General features: G+C 42.3%; 1 protein-coding gene across 1 annotated transcript in view; it reads left to right on the top strand.

The window, feature by feature from the left end:
• LOC143274785 (uncharacterized) overlaps positions 1-20,107 on the top strand; it is a 30,104-nt gene extending 9,997 nt beyond the window's left edge. The window contains exon 2 of the mRNA XM_076578712.1: positions 16,814-20,107. Coding sequence (XP_076434827.1) covers positions 16,814-17,554 — 741 coding nt within the window. The 3' untranslated portion in view covers positions 17,555-20,107. The remainder of the gene's footprint in view (positions 1-16,813) is intronic.
• The last annotated feature ends 370 nt before the right edge of the window (positions 20,108-20,477 follow it).

The raw sequence follows: 20,477 nt of genomic DNA, 5'->3' as shown, positions 1-20,477 counted from the left end.
GGGCAACAAGTGTGGGCGTGTGTGCTGGGGTGGGATTTGACTCGACTTATTTCACAGATCGATATGCAGTTATTTGCATCATAGATTTTGATTTTGTTTTGCACATTTCAAATTGTAATCTAACTAGCAACGGAAACATGATCACAGAAGATTAATTTTTAGCAATAATAAACAAGACAGGAATATTCGAAGACCTCAAAGGTGTGTCTTTAAGAACAGTTTATAATAAATAAATAAACGATAATTACGTCTCTTTTCATGCTATTTACTTTAAAACACATATTCTAAAAAAAAAAAAAAAAACCCCCCCCAATATATTTAACAATCTGAAAACGTGATCTGTTTTCTTATGTCAATTACCGTTTACAATTCATAAGGAAGGCGTGGAAGGGTGAATGGGGATGTGAAAGAATCAGTAAATTTATTATCATTGCCGTTTTTAAAATCCAGATACGCCTAAATGCTTGTAAATTATTTCTGGCAGTTCCATTTATGGTTAACTGAAAGATAGAGAGAGAGAGAGAGAGAGAGAGAGAGAGAGAGAGAGAGAGAGAGAGAGAGAGAGAGACGCTGAGACAAAGACAGACAGACAGACAAACAGAAAAGACAGCTGGAGGTTTACAGAAAGAAAGGGAGAGGAGTGGAGAAGAAACATGTGAGTCACAAGTTGAAGATGTAGTTCATGGGATGTTCAACACCTAACACAATGGAGGGGCGGGGCCTACAAGACTCACCTGGGACACACACCGAAGGAATCATGAAGGCTATAAAAAAGAGAGAGAAAAAATAATTAAAAATGTGTTCTGTATTGAATGTTATGAAACTGAAGAGAGAGAGAGAGAGAGAGAGAGAGAGAGAGAGAGAGAGAGAGAGAGGGAGGGGGCGTGGGAGGTGGGCATCAGATCGGTATCAAACCATGCAAGTTACACTCGGACACAAGATTTTAAGATTTAAGGGTTTGAAAATCAATTAGATGTTCTAAAAGAAGAAGCAGATAACTTAGATTTTACAGCCAACTTGGACAAAACCAACATAAAAGTATTTAGAATAGGTGGGGCATCTGTCAGTGCACGAAAATTGGTTCAATCGAAATGTGGATGCTAAAGTGAGTAATTCATATTAGTATTTAGGAATAACATTTTCAACAAAATTAAGCCTGATCTATGAGTGGGAGGAATCTAGCAGAAAGAGGAAAAGAAGGCGTTAAAAATGTCTCATAATCATTTTTATAAAAAGCTTGGCTCGATTGATTGCTATTTATTTTGGAAATGTTTGATGAAGAAATATAACCTTTACTTACTTATGCAGCCGAGGTTTAGGGATAAAAAGTAAATTCACAAAGGGAGAAAGTGTATAGGTATGCAATTAATTAAAAAAAAAATTGCCTATTCATTCACCAAACACAGTACTATATGGGGAAACGGACAGATATCCTTTGTACATCAAAACATGTGTTTAGTGCATTGAATATTGGTTGAAACTATTGAAGCTTCCACAATCAGGTTTGTGTAGACAAGCCTATGATATGTTACTATTGGAATTTGATAAAGAAAACCGGGCATTTGAAGTCAGAAAAGTTTTGTGTGAACACAGCTTTGGTGTTGTGTGGATGTTTCAGGAAATAGGAAACGAACAGAGATTTATTTCAGAATCTAAGGATCGACATTTTTTCTTTAAAACGAAATTCGCATGAAGGAGAACATCTGTGGGCTCAAAGAGCAGCCTTGTTTGAACCCATTTGGACAAAGTATTCTGAATATATTCGCACGCACGCATGCAAGCACTGATATATAAATACCTCTCAAACATATACAATTAACCATACACACCACTTTTACGTAAAACGTGCCACAGAGCACTACGATTCACAGAATCGAAGGCTTTCCTGAAGTCCACAAACGCATCATAAAGATGAGAGAGAGAGAGAGAGAGAGAGAGAGAGAGAGAGAGACAGACAGACAGACAGACAGACAGACAGACAGACAGACAGAGACAGAGAGAGGGACAGAGAAAGAAAGACGGAGACAGAGAGAGAGAGAGAGTTACAAAGACAGAGACAAAGACAGAGATAGACACGGAGAGCAAGAGACAGAGAGACAGATATTGTGTGCGGGAGGTGGGGTGGTGGGAAACGGAGTAGTGTGGGAGGAGGAAGTATGGGGATTTTTTTTGGTTATTGAAAGGGAGGCAGGAACATCGTGTTGGGATGTCGAACATCCAGTTTATCTATCACAATTTTTCTCGTAAATACCCTGGCGCTGTGTCAGCTTATGAATAAACAATGCTAGCCGTGGCCGTGCTGGCCGGTTTAAACAACACTCGCGCCTACATGGTTCGTGTTGCCGTCCAAATCTACGTGGCAGGAATCATGTTAGGCCAGTGGATTGTCAGTTCTCTACCAGTCAGTACTCTGTCTGTCTGTCTGTCTGTCTGTCAGCCTCTCTGTATATCTGTCTATTCCCTCTGCCCCCCCTGTCGTCTCCATTGATGTCCTATTTTAGCGTCATGAATTATTGTACCTGTTGGTTACATTTTCGTGTTTTGTGGGACCAAAAACGAATAAAGCAAGATGGTAACACGTTAGTTCACTGACTGAATCTGCATCGAAATTGAGTAAATTTACATACAGAATAGAGTCGAAATCCACTGAAAATGGGTTACAAAATGTACTAATGGTAATATCGTTTCATACACGGACAAAAATCGCCGGTAAAATGGGTTCCTGGATTCACTCACTCACTCACTCATTCCCTCGACCGCAGGGGTCATTGGGGGGACATGAGGAAGATGTCAGCTCGCCACGCCGTTCTGTTGGCAGCTGTCGTGAGGAGATCTGGCATCGTCATTTTGGTCCATTCCTTGACGTTGTCGGACCAGCTCTTTCTCTGCCGCCCCCGTCTGCGCCCTCCCTCTACAGTCCCTTGCAGGATGGTTTTGGAGAGGGTGTTATGTCGTATGACGTGACCTAACCATGCCATCTTCCGTCGTTTGACAGTCGCCAGCAGTGGTTCTTGGGGCCCAACAAGGTTGCTGACCAGGTTCCGCACATAGTCATTGGTCTTGTGCTCCTTGTAGGAGATGTGTAGTAGTCTCCTCAAGCACTTGGTTTCCTGGATTAAGGATGCTAAAATAGGGCTTTCTCCTTCATACGGAATACGGAAAAAAATGTAAAGAAAGCACAACAGCGCCTGTACTTTCTCCAGTGCATCAAAAAGTTCGGAATTGCAAGTGTGTTAACCTTCGCTATTACTGTTTGGTACGGAAACATTTCCAAGGCAGAAGTTGCAGCCCTTAACAGAATCGTAAAAACTGCCACCAAGATTACCGGGGCTGATTTACCTTCTCTAGAAGACATATATTATAAGCGGCTACCCAAAAAAGCAAAATCAATCAGCCAGGACGAATCACATCCAGCTTTTGCGATTTTCGAGATGCTCCCCTCTGGTCGACGGTACAGAAATATAAGGATGAGAACCAATCGCTTCGCCAATAGCTTTCCCCCCAAAGCAGTGTGTGTGTGTGTGTGTGTGTGTGTGTGTGTGTGTATAAGTTTCTATATTGATATGCACTTGTATGTATCCTAATTTGTACTGTATTTGTGTTCGTGTATGATTTTCGATTTATATTCGTACCTTGATATGTACAACCCCCCCCCACCCCCCACAGTATTCCTTGTGACCCCGGTACACTTCGTAATAAAGACATATTCTATTCTGTTCTTCTATTCTACACAAAACATTTGTCAAAGAATCAAAGCGATCAGATATATATTAAAAATGTATATTTCACTGGCAAAAAACCCCCCAAACAACAACAACAAAAAACCAACAACAAAGATATATATGTATACATATGTGTGTATTTTGTATTTGTATTTCTTTTTATCACAACAGATTTCTCTGTGTGAAATTCGGGCTGCTCTCCCCAGGGAGAGCGCGTCGCCATACTACAGCGCCACCCATTTTTTTTTGTATTTTTTCCTGTGTGCAGTTTTATTTGTTTTTCCTATCGAAGTGGATTTTTCTACAGAATTTTGCCAGGAACAACCCTTTTGTTGCCGTGGGTTCTTTTACGTGCGCTAAGTGCGTGCTGCACACGGGACCTCGGTTTATCGTCTCATCCGAATGACTAGCGTCCAGACCACCACTCAAGGTCTAGTGGAGGGGGAGAAAATATTGGCGGCTGAGCCGTGATTCGAACCAGCGCGCTCAGATTCTCTCGCTTCCTAGGCGGACGCGTTACCTCTAGGCCATCACTCCACACACATGAAGGGGGCAGGACAGTTCTACCCGGACCAAATTTACCCTCGGGAGTCTTTCAAGCTGGCCCCCATATCTATAGGAATCTAAAATCCAACTAGCGAATCTCGAGAAGGGGAAGGTAGTTCTTCAAGGCCAACTTCACCCCTGTGTGTCATTCCGGGTTTTTCCGTAAACACCCTGTGTTAATCAGAAGTGGTCAGATTTGACCCCGGAGACGACGGGCCCAATAGCCGAGTGGTTAAAGCGTTGGACTGTCAATCTGAGGGTCCCGGGTTCGAATCACGGTGACGGTGACGGCGCCTGGTGGGTAAAAGGTGGAGATTTTTACGATCTCCCAGGTCAACATATGTGGTAGACCTGCTAGTGCCTGAACCCCCTTCGTGTGTATATGCAAGCAGAAGATCAAATACGCACGTTAAAGATCCTGTAATCCATGTCAGCATTCGGTGGGTTATGGAAACAAGAACATACCCAGCATGCACACCCCCGAAAACGGAGTATGGCTGCCTACATGGCGGGGTAAAAAACGGTCATTCACGTAAAAGCCCACTCGTGTGCATACGAGTGAACGCAGAAGAAGAAGAAGAAGAAGACCCCGAAGTAAAAATCCCAATTTGGGCACAAAATGAATGGGCTTCTTCATCAGGGGTCTGCGTACAGGGTCCGGAGAAACCTCTAGGTTAATCAGGACGAGCCAAATTCAATTGACCCCGGATAAAAAACCGACAGGGTACCAACAAGGGTAGGAAGAGGCTGCTGCACTGGGGTCTATGTACATGTGTCTTCATAGACCCACCTTCTCGTTGCGGTTTTTACCATAATGAAAAAGTTGACATTTTGGCTACAAAAAGGAGATACAAGTTCCATGAAGGAGTTAGATTTCAATATTTCGCTTTCACTACAGGAATGTTACAACATCGTAGGAAAAGTCCAATGGTCAAAATTTCAGCTTGAAGAAAAATACACCTGTTACTCGGAGTTAAATAAAAATACACAAAGAAAATGTATGGTTTCATGGGAAAACAATACCAAAATGATCTTCATAAGAGGCGAATCATTTCTCTAATCTGCAGATGGAAAATGAATTGTTTTAAGACCAAGTACGTCGGTAATGTTTCTTGCATCTGTGGTGCTCACATAACAGCCGATCAAAAACTAACTTGCCAAATGTTAAAGTCTCACATCCCTGAACTGAAATCATCTTCAGTGTTGACAATCTTCAGCAGTCCATTGCTAATGCATGACTTTTAAAAATCCTTGTTGAATAGTCCAGTTGGTTCGCTGTTATAGTTGTTAGTATTTCATTAGAAAGATGTTATATTGTTATGCTTTTCTTTTTTTAAAAAATTTTAATTAAGAAAAAAACAACAACAAAACTTAAATCAATCGTTTTCTATATGTAACACACACACACACGCGCGCGCGCGCACTCGCGCGCACACGCAAGCACACGCAAGCGCACACACTTTCACTTACTCGCATACATACAAAGTCATTTTCCCCACCCCCCCTCGATTTTTTTCCTACCCTCGTCTAACATCACTCACAGTGAAAAGACGTTAAACTAAAGAACGAACGAATACCACCATCTCTCTCCTGTACCCCTTCATTTCTCTCCATTCCTTACCACCCTTAAACACAGACACATACTCAGAGACAGACACACACACACACACACACACACGCGCGGGCGCGCGCACACACACACACACACGCACACACACACATCGTGTATTTCCGCGTTTTCTTCTCTCCCTCACCTCACAACCTTTTGCCTTTTAATATAATGTATATCTCCTGTCCAGGCAGTTCTGTTTGTGATCAGACTCTTGTTTCGACACTCGACGTTGCATCATCAGGAGGCTTAGGCAATGCCAGTCACTGTCACATGTAAAACAGAAACAACACGAGAAGATTATTAACATCTGGAGAAGAATCGGAGGCAACCTTTGTCCACACATTGTAATGGATGTTGTTGTTGTTGTTTTTTGTTTAATGTCCCGTCACACATATCAGTGATTGAAGACATTTTGTTAAAGTATTTATGAATACATCTGAATATTATCGGTTAGAAGGGGTGGGAGATGTGGATGAATGGAGGGTTGGGGGAAACTGGGCAAATGAGGGTAAAAATGTGGGTGAAATTTGGAAGAAAAACAAAACAAAAAAACAAACAACCCCCCCCCCCCTCTAAATACAGTTACAGGAAGTTACTTAAAGGACTTCTTAAAAGAGAAGTCGTTAAACTGACAAGCGAAACAACTGATAATGAATGCAAAAAGTCAAAAACATCAACGTTCTCAGTCACTTATGAAGACACACTTTCGTGTACAAAAGGCTTCATCAAGCTACAGTGAAACATTATATGCTCAATTGTCAGGTTACTAAAGCATATACACTTGACATTAGAACAATACTTGTAATGGACTTGTGGATTATGGTACCGAAATGTTCATTTTGTTCACCACTCTGCATTCTCTCTCTCTCTCTCTCACACACACACAATCACACACACACACATACACTCCAAGATAACCAGAAATTTAACGATGTCTTTGGTTTAGTTTCTTTTGACTTTATCAAGAAATGCATTTTGATCCATGTATACTACTCCACATGTGTTTAGTGTTTTTTTTTAAGGTGAGCAGATATTTGACCAACTCACAAACCCAACCCGCTCTTCAGTCTCCCCCACGGCCGCCGTTCAAGATGGCGCCCAAAAGTAACAGTCAAGAGAACTGTTGCCGTTTGACCGTTCCCCAGGTAGCTCGGGCTATCGACCTCTTGGGAAATCATGGCGGAGCTCGCTATACAGACATCCGCAAGATGCTCGCAAGCGAAGGTGGCGAGCAGCCCAGCTTTTTTCCAGCTGAAGGCCGCCCTGGGCAAAGGCGTGCAAGGAAGATAAGATAAGATAAGAATAACTTCATTATCTCCAACTGGAGAAATTTTGTCAGGTGCATTATCACAACATAGACAAGTAAACAACATGGGGACCATAACTGTAAAAGTCAACAACAGCTTTTACGAATATTACGAAGATACAAATGTAAAAAATATCACATACACCGTTTCATACATACATCCATCCACACACTGCAGGTAATAACTAGTATTCTTAATGTAAAAACAGAAAGAATTAAGAAACATTATTTGAATATAATTATAAACATAGCCTACTATACTGCACATTGATTATAATAGACAGATAAAATAAGAATAAAGATAAATTGCGGAAAACCGCAACCAGATAATCAGCACACACCCGCACCCACCCACCCCTCACCCACCCCACACACACGGATTACTTGATTAAACAAGAGTAATAAACATATGTTCTCAAATAAAAGCATTTCACATATTCGCTTTTAAAAACATTGCATGGTCTGCCGGAACCCCCATGGCCGCTGGATGAGCTAGACGGTTGTCGCCGCGGATTTATCACCAGCGCTTCATTGCTGTGTAGGAGGTGTTCATTTTTCTCAAGGCCTGACTAAGCGCGTTGGGTTACGCTGCTGGTCAGGCATCTGCTTGGCAGATGTGGTGTAGCGTATATGGATTTGTCCGAACGCAGTGACGCCTCCTTGAGCTACTGAAACTGAAACTTCAGATCTGGGGGACATGCCAAGTGCTGGAAAAAAAGGAAAACGAGCCATTCAATTTTTTCTCCCCATAAATCTTCTGCGAAACGTTCTTTGAACACATGAGTGTTTGTGCACTATATTCTTACGATTTCTGTTTACGTTATTCTTAATTTCTTTTTATGTTGCTCTCTATGTATGTGTATGATATGTCGCAAAATACCCCCCCCCCCCCCCAATGGATGCATTTATCCATTTCTGCTTCTGTAATAATTATAATCTTGTACACATGCCGCTTCATACGGCAAAATACCCCCCCCCCCCCCCCCCCCCAATGGATGCATTTATCCATTTCTGCTTCTGTAATAATTATAATCTTGTACACATGCCGCTTCATACGGCAAAATACCCCCCCAATGGATGCATTTATCCATTTCTGCTTCTGTAATAATTATAATCTTGTACACATGCCGCTTCATACGGCACCATGGTCTATAAATGAATGAACCACCCGATTCTGTGTGCGTGTGAATGGACAATAAAACATATTGGTCTCCTCTTCTCAAGCACTCTCTTCTATTCCCGCGCTGGGCTTTTTTTTTCTCCATTTCGCTTTTCTCTCCATTCGTCCCTCCCTCGGTTCTAATCTCTCTCTCTCTCTCTGTCTGTCTGTCTGTCTCTGTCTCTGTCTGCCCTATCCGTTCCATTTAAAACCTTCTTTCGTGTCAGGGCAACAGGCTTTTACTCGTTTGTTTCATTGTTTTGTGTGTGGTGCATGATATTTTCGTTCCTCAAATGCCGTCAAAGGGTGCAGAAGACCAAACAGGACAATGGGGGGAGGAGGTCTTTGAAGCAGTTCTTGTATTGGTCAGAAACGAGACCTTTGAAAAGAACTTCCGCGTTGAGAACGAGTGGGCGTGTGATCTATCCCCGCTTCGTGTGTTCTGAGTCGAAATGTCAACACAGACTTTCTCCTTTTCGATCTATGTCTGTCTGTCTGTCAGTCTGTCTGTCTGTCTGTCCGTGTCTCTGTGTCCGTGTCTCTGTCTCTGTCTCTGCCTGTCTCATTGAAAAAATATATGTTCATTTCCTCATTTTATTTCCCTGGTTTGATGAAGTTTCGTTTCGTGTCGTTCATTTAGTTTGTCTCTGTCTCTGTCTGACTCTGTCTCTTGTCTCTCCCCAGGGCTGGTAAAAAAAAGAAATGTACATTTACTTATATCATTTCCCAAGTCAAATAAAATTTCGTTTCGACTCTGCCTCTCTCTCTCTCTCGTTCGCTCGATCCCCTGCTCTCGCTGGACATAGATAAAAATGAAACTATTTTACATTCATTTGAAACAAATGGGATACTGAATTTTGAGAGATTTCGGCTCAGGACACTTGGTTACAATGCGAACAATTTATCTTTTTATTTTATTTATTTTATTTTTTTTAACCTAGAATGTCTACAGAATCGCCATGTCTTTTGTGTTCATCCAGTATTGATGATGAAAAACATTTTCTATTTCAATGCAAATCATATGATAAAGTGAGACAAAACGGTGCATTTTTAATCAGACGTAGCAATGACACGACATTGTTTCCACGTCACTGTCAGATGATGAACTTGTATTACAGTCAGTAGCAACATTTATTGCTGAGTAGCAGAAAAACATAAGACAAAGTTTAATCAATCATATCAATTTTAGACTTTAGGAAGAAGATAGACATGTGCAATATTTATTTTAGTTTCAGTTTCAGTTTCAGTAGCTCAAGGAGGCGTCACTGCGTTCGGACAAATCCATATACGCTACACCACATCTGCCAAGCAGATGCCTGACCAGCAGCGTAACCCAACGCGCTTAGTCAGGCCTTGAGAAAAAAGAAAGAAAAGAAAGGGGTGAATAAATAATATATAAATACATAAAAAAAAAACACCTCCTACCACTACTAATAATATGTATAAGGCGCAAAAACTTGATGAAGTCAACTATAAGCGTACCTAAATAAATAAATAATAATTATAATATAAAAAAGTAGTAGTAGTAGTAGTAGTAATAATAAATAAAAAAATAAAAAAGACAACAATGATGATAAATAAGCAAATAAATGTAAAACATGGAGACACACACTCACACATACACCCACATATGCATATACATGTCAGATTTATTTTAAGTGTTATAAAAGTGAAGTAGATTGTATACTGTAGACCACTGCTAAAACAATGGATTATCTAGTTTAACTGTATTTCTTCTGTTTTGATATGATATTTTTGTTTTGTTTTGTTTGTTTTGTTGAAAGTATTGTGAATATAATTTGTCAGCGTGGGGTATTTAGATGCAAGATTCTGGTACTGCTAGCACAAGCAGAGTGTGTTGTAATTTTCTTGTGGTGATATAAGACACGACCTGGTCACCCCCTTGTCTACAGACCCTTGCAAGTAATGACAATAAAATATCAAAACATTAAAGCGTCATAACAGAAAAGATATGCATTTACTTACGATTACACGAGAATAAAGAGAAGTAACTCTCTCCGTTTAAAAATCAGACAACTTCAAGTTGATACAGCTTATGCTACCGATTCAACTAGAACACGGGTAAATAAAATGTACATAGGAACAAACCCAGACACTCCTTCAAAAAAAAAAGAAGCGCCGGGCCTATCTTTATACCGATCATTTGACATGTGCGCACAGCAGCAATGACAGAAGAATATGCAAACAGCAGCTGTGACAGAAGATTATGCGAACAGAAATGAGTTTTTATTCAAGATTAGCATCGCCTTTTAGTCCTGAATATGCTTACAGAACATAAGCACAAAACAGAATAAAGATACGATGGACTTTTGACTCACTATTCTTTCATGTCGAGGTAGTGTCTGGGTTTGTTCCTGTGTACTGTTTATTGATCTGTGTGCTAGCCGAATAAGCAGCATTGACTCGAAGTTGTGTACCTTGTAAATGGAGAGAGTTACTTCTCTTTGTTGTTGAATCTTCTATTTCTCCGAGCCTCCCTGTTTTCTCAAGTACCAAACGATTTTTGTCAGAAATATATTCCGAAAATAAAATGAACGATCCATCCTTTCTTGAATCGATTTCAGAGTTGAAAATTGATCAAAGATGAAAATTTGCTGCATGATCTTGGTAAATATCAAATTTTTGTTTCACACTCTAATCGACGCCTTTTATCATGATTCCCGTTCTTGATGACTTGTTTGACTAGCTTTCCTGATCCTGTTCCCTCAAAAACAATAACTGGCTGTACTGTCTCTCTCTTGTTTATCTCTGTTGCCTTTATTTCTTTATTTTTTCTCGGGGCCTGACTAAGCGCGTTGGGTTACGCTGCTGGTCAGGCACCTGCTTGGCATATATGGATTTGACCGAACGCAGTGACGCCTCCTTGAGCTACTGATACTATTGCCTTTTCACTGTCTATCTGACACGAAATTATCTTTCTAGCCCTCTGTTTTTGCCTATTCGTATGTACGACTCTCTCTCTCGAACGCACACGCATGATCACCAAAAATAGTAACAGAGACATTTTTTGATTCAGAACGTAAGCCGTATATCATTAATAATTGATTACGAAACTGGGTTTAGGATGATAATATCATTGATTAGGGCAGGCCATGTAGTTCGCATGCCAGACCACCGGTTTCCCAAGAAACTGCTGTACGGCGAACTCCAACATGGCAAGCGCTCCCATGGAGGCCAAAAGAAGCGCTTCAAAGACACTCTGAAAGCTTCTCTGAAGGCCTTCAACATCAGCCACGACACATGGGAGCTGAATGCAAAGGACATACCAAAGTGGCGTTCAGCTGTCCACAAAGGCGCCAAATCCTGTGAGGCCAACAGAATCGCTGCAGCAGAGCAACGCAGACAGGCCAGGAAAAGCAGTGCCAGCAAGTCCCCGACAGCCGCCACCATCCCCTGTCCACACTGCGTCAGAACCCTCCGGGCGCGGATTGGCCTGACCAGTCATCTGCGCACCCACAGAGCCCAACCCACCCACCCCCAGGCTGACTAGATGGTCCTCGTCGATCCCGACGGACGAACCACTATCATTGATTAGCATCAAGCAGGCTTCAAAAAAGGATACTCGATTGATCACATGTTTTCTCTGCTCGCATTTACAAAATTTTCCTTTGATCCAAGTAAACCTTATGCAGCTTTCATTGACTTCGAAAAGACGTTTGATTCCATGAATCAATATAGATTTTGGCTTGTTATCTTTCAAAACGGCGTTAAAGGTAAATGTATCAGTGTACTGGAAAGCATGCATGATCCGATGTACATCTAGTTTTACAGACTGTGTCATTTGTACGACAGGAGTAAGACAAGGAGACCCATGCAGTTCCGTGTTATTTTCTTATTTTCATAAACAAATCAGCACTAGAAGTAGAAGTGATCAACAGCGGAAGACGCAGAGGTACTTTTCGTATGATGCCTTTGTTCTTATTATATATATATATATATATCTTTTTTTTTGGTGACGTTTTCAAAAAATATATATCAGAAACGGTTATGGGACTGCAAATTAGAATTAGAATTGCACAAGGCTGTGAGATTTGCTAATTCAAAAGTTAACATGTTTAAAAATAGTCTTTACAATTTCCACACTTTATATCCGGGCTTTTAATACTGTCTGTATATGTGTTTGTTATTTCTCTCTTTTAATTTGCTTGCTTCTCTCTCTCTCTCTCTCTCTCTCTCTGTGTGTGTGTGTGTGTGTGTGTGTGTGTGTGTGTGTGTGTGTGTGTGTGTGTGTCTGTGTGACTTTCTGTCTGTCATGTAAAAGAGGTAATATACTAAGAACTCCGAAAATAAGTCAATGATTTCTTAACAAGTCAATCGATTTGTATGAGAAAGAAAGTAAAAGAAAAAAAATGACCAAACGACATGAGAGAATGAGGGGGGGATGAGGGGGGGAGAGAGGGGAGAGAGAGAGAGAGAGAGAGAGAGAGAGAGAGAGAGAGAGAGAGAGAGATTGAGAAAGGGGAGGAGAGAGAGAGAGGGAGAGAGAGAGAGGGGAGAGAGAGAGAGAGAGAGAGAGAGAGAGAGAGAGAGGAAATTAAATGAAAAGAAGGATAGTAATGAATATAAAAAGAGACTATATGAAAATTCACAGAAAGCAAGGGAAGATGGTCATTCCCCTTCTTAAATCTGGATTTTACCTAGGGATCGAATTTAGCTGGGGAAGAACTCTTCTCTTGTTACACCGCTGTGGTTGCTTATTCCCCCCCCCCCCCCCTTCTTAAATCTGGATTTTACCTAGGGATCGAATTTAGCTGGGGAAGAACTCTTCTCTTGTTACACCGCTGTGATTGTTTGCTTATTTTCCGCCCCTTCTTAAATCTGGATTTTACCCAGGGATCGAATTTAGCTGGGGAAGAACTCTTCTCTTGTTACACCGCTGTGATTGTTTGCTCATTTTCCGTTTCAATGCCCCCAGGGCGGGCACAAGAAATACACAATTTGTCTTGCCTTGCTGGGTAGGTGTATGGTAATACTCATCAGCTTGCGGGCAAAGACTTTTCCGGGTGAGTATTATTTATTTATTTAAAAAAAAAGAAAAAAAAGAACACTTAGTACCCCATAGGTGCTCAGTCGTCAAAGTAAAAAAAAAAAACAAAAACAAAAAAACCTAGCTGCATGCTATTTTCGGTACAGGTGGGAAAAGATGGGCAGAAAACCCTGCAGAGAGGAATCAGGTGTCTATAGCACTGGCTGAGGATGCTAAAGTCCAAAAACAAAACAAAGAACAGACGTATATAAATATGAAAACAACAAGGAAATAAAAAAAAAGAAGTCAGCAAATTTTTGATCGACCAGTCGCTTGAATCAATAAGGCACACAAAATTGCTAGATTATATTTGTTAATTGGAAATGGTTGGAAATGGTCGTATTCTCTCTCTTTCTGTCTCTGTCTCTCTCATGATTTCGCCAGGGACAACCCTTTTGTTGCCGTGGGTTCTTTTACGTGTGCTACGTGCATGCTACACACGGGACCTCGGTTTATCGTCTCATCCGAATGACTAAGAAGCGAGTGTCCAGAAATGGATCAGAGGTGGGCTGCATGCATGAGCGAACATAGATAGCAGCGCTAAGTTTGCTTATCGTTAAGAATGTTCCTAACTCCACGGTAAGTTCCATATTTCACACAGACAATTCTGTTGTGATAAAAAGACATACATATATACTTAATTGGGAACATTCTTAACTCTAAGCAAAATTAGTATTGGGAACATTCTTAACTCTAAGCAAAATTAGCGTTGGGAACATTCTTAACTCTAAGCAAACTCAGTGTTGGGAACATTCTTAACTCTAAGCAAACTCAGTGTTGGGAACATTCTTAACTCTAAGCAAACTCAGTGTTGGGAACATTCTTAACTCTAAGCAAACTCAGCGTTGGGAACATTCTTAACTCTAAGCAAACTCAGCGTTGGGAACATTCTTAACTCAAAGAAAACTCAGCGTTGGGAACATTCTTAACTCTAAGCAAAATTAGCTTTGGGAACATTCTTAACCCTAAGCAAACTTAGCCCTGGGAACATTCTTAACTCTAAGCAAACTTAGCGCTGGGAACATTCTTAACTCTAAGCAAAATCAGCGTTGGGAACATTCTTAACTCTAAGCAAACTCAGTGTTGGGAACATTCTTAACTCTAAGCAAACTCAGCGTTGGGAACATTCTTAACCCTAAGCAAACTTAGTGCTGGGAACATTCTTAACTCTAAGCAAAATTAGCGTTGGGAACATTCTTAACTCTAAGCAAAATTAGCAATTAGCAATCCAATCCAGTCCAATCCAATACAATACAATACAAACTTTAGACGAGATACCAGACAACACGTCGCGTGGTGTTCAGCAGCCATGACTCTTTTTGAATCCCTCGTGGGTTGCCACCCCTTCCAAGTGTCGTGTCAGCAAAGGTGTTGACGCCGCCGTTTGATACTGAGAGGCACGTTGATTCTGTTATTGTTTTCAAAATGCAGAATACTTTATCATCTGAATAAGCTTGTGGTATTAAATACACTAAGTAGTACATGAGAATGTGCGTTTGACTTTCTGTCGCACTAGCCATACTCTCGTACTCACCATTCATTCTTTTTCTACGTCAGCAATCATGTCGGTATTTCATGGAAATTCAGTGCATGTTTACGGTTTCGGACACAATGTGTGGTGTAGAACTCTCTGTTTTATCGGAAGGAGGAGAAATTTAAAGCTTTGACTGGCGTACGCTTTATATGAAATTTTGCATAGTTTATGTACAGAGTTGTTAACAGTGAGGTTCGAGCTATCTTCAGGTTTGCTCTGTTGAACAGATAGTGAGGGAAACTCTAATCTTGTGTCTCGGGAGTTCTTGGCTTTCTCTCTCTGTCTCTCTCTCTCTCTCTCGCTTTCCTATGGTAATTACAAGGCCGCCAACCCGACGCTACATGCAATCAGAAACTCGAAGCTTTTCTAATGAAGTTTTGGCTGTGATGTTTTCACGGTCAGTATGTTTGCATCGACCGCTATTGTGAGAGAAAAATGCAAAGACTTCATCTGAGAATAGCATCGTGTATGGGCTCTGTGAACTCCATAGGTACCAGAGATAGACACAGCACGTATATTAATTTGATTAATTAATTGGGGGTTGGGGGTATGGGCGTATGTGTGTATGCTTGTACTTTTAAGTGTGTGTGTGAGTGTGTGTGTGTGTGTGTGTGTGTGTGTGTGTGTGTGTGTGTGTGTGCCGTGGAAGCTGCGATATGTAGCCTAGAAATGAGTGTGTGGAGGAGGGGGGCGTGGGGGGGTGGGGGTAGGGTGCAGGGTAATGTGTGTGTGTGCGTGCGTGTGTGTGTGTGTGTGTGTGTGTGTGTGTGTGTGTGTGTGTGTGTGTGTGTGTGTGTGTGTGTGTGTGTGTGTGTGTTGATGCTCATGTACGTTTGTATATTTAATCGTGCTTTCATATCTGTGAAACTGCATGCTTATTGCATATCATTTATGCATGCATGCATGCATGCATGCGTGTGTGCGTGTGTGTGTGTGTTATGTCAGTAACAAATATCTCAATGCACTGTACCTGTTTAAAACGAAGTTATGTCAGTAACAAATATCTCAATGCACTGTATTTGTTTAAAACGAAGTTATGTCAGTAACAAATATCTCAATGCACTGTATTTGTTTAAGACGAAATAACATCAGTAACAAATATCTCAATGCACTGTATTTGTTTAAAACGAAATAACATCAGTAACAAATATCTCAATGCACTGTATTTGTTTAAAACGAAATAACATCAGTAACAAATATCTCAATGCACTGTATTTGTTTAAGACGAAATAACATCAGTAACAAATATCTCAACGCACTGTACCTGTTTAAGACGAAATAACATCAGTAACAAATATCTCAATGCACTGTACCTGTTTAAGACGAAATAACGTCAGTAACAAATATCTCAATGCACTGTACCTGTTTAAGACGAAATAACACCAGTAACAAATATCTCAATGCACTGTACCTGTTTAAAACGAAGTTATGTCAGTAACAGCCACCTCTTCGCACTGTTCTCGAGTTATAAGGTGAAATGACAGAAAAAAGACAAGAAAAAAAAAAGAATAATAAAAAATCCAAGAAAAGTGGAATGAAATATGAGGATGGAGGCCCCACAACAGAACAGAAGAGGTGAAGTGATGTCCCCTTCTTCACTGCTGCTGGCCAGAACGCTCAGCAGTGAAAGGCTGTCACCCCACTGGACAGCTCTCTCATCAGGTTGTTAAGTCACCATTCTTCATTTGGACTTCTTCCTGTTAGGACGACATTATTTTGTTTGGCAAAAACAAGTTCACTGCTTAAAGTGTACACGAAAACCACCGACTGCATTTCAAATGCATGTCATACAGACATCTATCTATCTATCTATCTATCTATTAAACCGAAGTGTATCAGCCAAGGGGTTATTGATAACAGTACGTTCTTCTTCCCCCACTGTTCCAGCTTCCGAGCGCCGGCTTCCTGCCAGTGCTGGTGACGTTGCTGATGTACCACAGCTCTCTACTCAGCGACTCACCTTCCTCCTCCTCCTCCTCCTCCTGCTCCTCCTCCTCGACCTGCACCAGCAGCCCCCTACCACCCTCAGCAGAGCACCTGTTGGCTGGCCCCTCCTCCTCCTCCTCCGCTCGTGCCTCGTGGTTGGCGTCCTGGCTGCAGGCTTCACCTCCCCACCAGCACAGCGGCCAGGGCGAGAGAAGGAGGCGGGCTTCAGGCGGGGCGGAGGGCAGCTCCATGTGCGTCATGAACTCGGAGCAGCGACGGTTGACGGAGATGCTGAACGAGCTGCAGACCACTGAGGAGCTGGACCCGGGGCGCCTGGCCCTGCAGCAGATCTGGATGAGGGACAACCACAACCTCACCGGGGTCTGCCCCACCTTCCGCCCTGGCGGCTACCCGAGCCTCCCCGGGCTGGAGCAGCAGTCCATGTGCCCTTGGACGCTGGAGCAGAACTACCGCACCGACCGCTTCCCGCGCCTGCTGTGGTTCGCGCGCTGCATGTGCGGCCACTGCCAGGCGTCGGAGTACACGGGGTCCGGCAACCTGTACACGTGCGTGCCGCTGTACCACCGCGTGGCCGTCATCCGGGAGGTCTGCCAGGACGGGCAGCTGCACTTCCGGTGGGGGCGGGAGTCGGTGCCTGTGGGGTGCGTGTGTGCCCACCCTACAGCCCGGCAGGTGCCCTGACCCGCTTTGGGGTGAAGGCCATTTTGGGGGACTGTTCTAGCGGTGGTGGTGGTGGTGATGGTGGTGGCTACATTAGTGTTGTTTCTCCCCCTCCTTCCCTGTTAGTGTGGACGCGCAGGCGCATCCCGGACGTTGTTGTTGTTGTTGTTGTTAATGGCCAGTGTTGTTATCTTGTGGCTGGCAGCACCACGCTTTCCAAAAGGAACCAGGTCATTTCACGTTCCATGGTCGTGCGATAGAACGTTTCTATGAATTAAACTGTCAATACACAATTTCTGCGCAATGGGTTTCTATTTCGCTTCAGTTCTTTCTCTCTCTCCCTCTCTCCCTCCCACCCTCTCGTCTCTGTTTCTGTCTCAGTCTCAGTCTCTGTCTCACTCACTCACTCACTTTCTCTCTCTCTCTCTCTCTCTCTCTCTCTCTCTCTCTCACCCCACCCACACATGGATTAAACAATGGATGTAACCAAACCAGATTCACGCAAAATCATTCGTTTCCATGATTACCAAAGTGTTCTCAGTTTTCTCTCAAATCGTCGTATGCAATTTGCAACCAATGCGATTCTTATCAAAGAATGTGTTAGATGTGAGAGAAAATTAAGAATTGTTACTGGAAATGTGATAGATGAAACAAAAAGAAAAAGAAATTGAACCAGAACGGAAGAAAAAAAGAAAAAGAAAAAAAGAATGAAATACACTCTCTGTATGATTTACAATAAAATACACTGAACTGACTTCGTAGCGGTACAGTTCTTCTCTGGTACATAGCACACGTGGCGACCTGACATTGATAGTTTCCTGACGATTCCGGAAGTAGTGTCCATGCATGGGGTGGAAGATGGAAGTGAGTGTCTGGGGGTACCCGCCATGGAAAGTTGGACATCCCCTCCTGACCCCCTTCCTCCCATCCAACCTCCACCCCCCTACCCACAATTCCTTTCTCTGTCTGGCCATGCTGAAGTGAGTGTTTCGGTGTGTGTCTGTATGCCGTGTCCAGGTGGTCCTTCAGTGGGCGGTCCATTTGTTCATATCCATGACTGGGTGTTCAAGTCCATGTGTACATGTCCATGTGTGGATATCCATGAACGGGAATTCAGATGTGGAATGATTGCCCAGAGTCCATAATGTTGATATCCATATGTGATTGTCCATGTGCAGGTGTCAACATGTGACTGTTAAAGCGTGGATATTGTGTATTGTGTTACTTTTTTGTCACGACAAATTTCTCTGTGTGAAATTCTGGCTGTTCTCCCCGATGAGAACGCGTCCCTAAAGTGCAGCGTCAACCTTTTTTTTTTGACTCACTTGTGTAAACAATGTGAGTCTATGTTTCAACCCGGTGTTCGGTTCTCTCTCTCCCTCTCTCTCTCTGTCTCTGTCTCTCTCTCTCTGTGTGCGTGTGTTAAACTTTAACATTGCCATTTTCTCTGGAAATACTTTGTCTGCCAATACCAGATTTGACTTTAACATAGTATGACAAAAAAACACAAGAAAAATTAAAAAAAACAAAAACAAAACAAAACGAAAAAAGCCCAACTCCACAGTCATACCAATAACAGGTTGTAAGTCTCCCGAATTAAGCTGTATTTCCGAATCATTAACAGTTTATTTCGTTGAGGTTCGTTCGGAAATCCGAAAATTCTAAAAACCGCTTCCCACTGAGTCCGGCATACTAGAAGGTAGGTTGTATTCGAAGACGACATAACCTCGTTTTTCTTGTTAAAAGGAAAGAAATACAAATTCTGGAAAGAACACATGCAGCGATACTCTACACCTTCGACGAGTTGACTACATATAAATATTCCAAAGTGGACACTGAATTAACTGGAATGAACATAAAAGAAAAATTGAATGGATCGTCTCTTTCAGCTCGTTGTAGGCCTAGACTGGTTCGTGCAGATCTAGAGATCTAACGTATTGCTTTGTGCTTCAAGGGATAGCAAAGCCTCCTTTACCGCCGAAATAAAAGAATAATCGAGATATAATAAAACACACAAAAAATATTATTTAAACGGCGTTATTACGTCCACTACAATAACATCTACTTATCGCACGAAGAAAGCGTCAACATTGCTTTAAGTATTAAATTGAGACAAATGACGTCAGATGCGCTGCAGCAGTGGGGATTAGTCTGCTTGCTTCGGAACTGAACTTGCATGGTTCGATCCTGCTCGCGTGCCTTTTTTTTTTTAATTGATTTTTTCTTCCAAGCTTATTTCATATATCATATTTAATACAGAGCACTTTTCAGCGATTTTTCAAATCTTTTTTTTTGGTGCCCCTCATGATTCCTCTACTGGATAAAGCGCGAAGCACAAGTGAGTCTTGGAGGCTTTGCCTTTTAAAAAAATGTCCCCCTTGTCAGCAAGTGTATTTATTTTTCTGTCAAAGTGGGTATTTTTTTCTACAAAGCAACCCCTTTGTTGCCATAGGTTCTTTTACGTGCGCTATGAGCATGCTGCCCGTAGGACCGCCGCTTATCGTCTCAGACAAACACCCAGACCATTCAATGTCTGGTGGAGGGATGGACAGGTCCTGTCAGACAAACACCCAGACCATTCAATGTCTGGTGGAGGGATGGACAAATCCTGTCAAACACCCAGACCTCCAGTCAATGTCTGGTGGAGGGATGGACAAATCCTGTCAGACAAACACCCAGACCTCCATTCAATGTCTGGTGGAGGGATGGACAAATCTTGTCAGACAAACACCCAGACCATTCAATGTCTGGTGGAGGGATGGACAGGTCCTGTCAGACAAACACCCAGACCTCCTGTCAATGTCTGGTGGAGGGAAGGACAGGTCCTGTCAGACAAACACCCAGACCTCCTGTCAATGTCTGGTGGAGGGAAGAACAGGTCCTGTCAAACACCCAGACCTCCTGTCAATGTCTGGTGGAGGGAAGGACAGGTCCTGTCAAACAC

Source organism: Babylonia areolata, chromosome 29 (genome assembly GCF_041734735.1).
Source record: "Babylonia areolata isolate BAREFJ2019XMU chromosome 29, ASM4173473v1, whole genome shotgun sequence".
Taxonomy (NCBI): Eukaryota; Metazoa; Mollusca; class Gastropoda; order Neogastropoda; family Buccinidae; genus Babylonia; species Babylonia areolata.
This window is presented reverse-complemented; position numbering and strand designations above follow the sequence as displayed.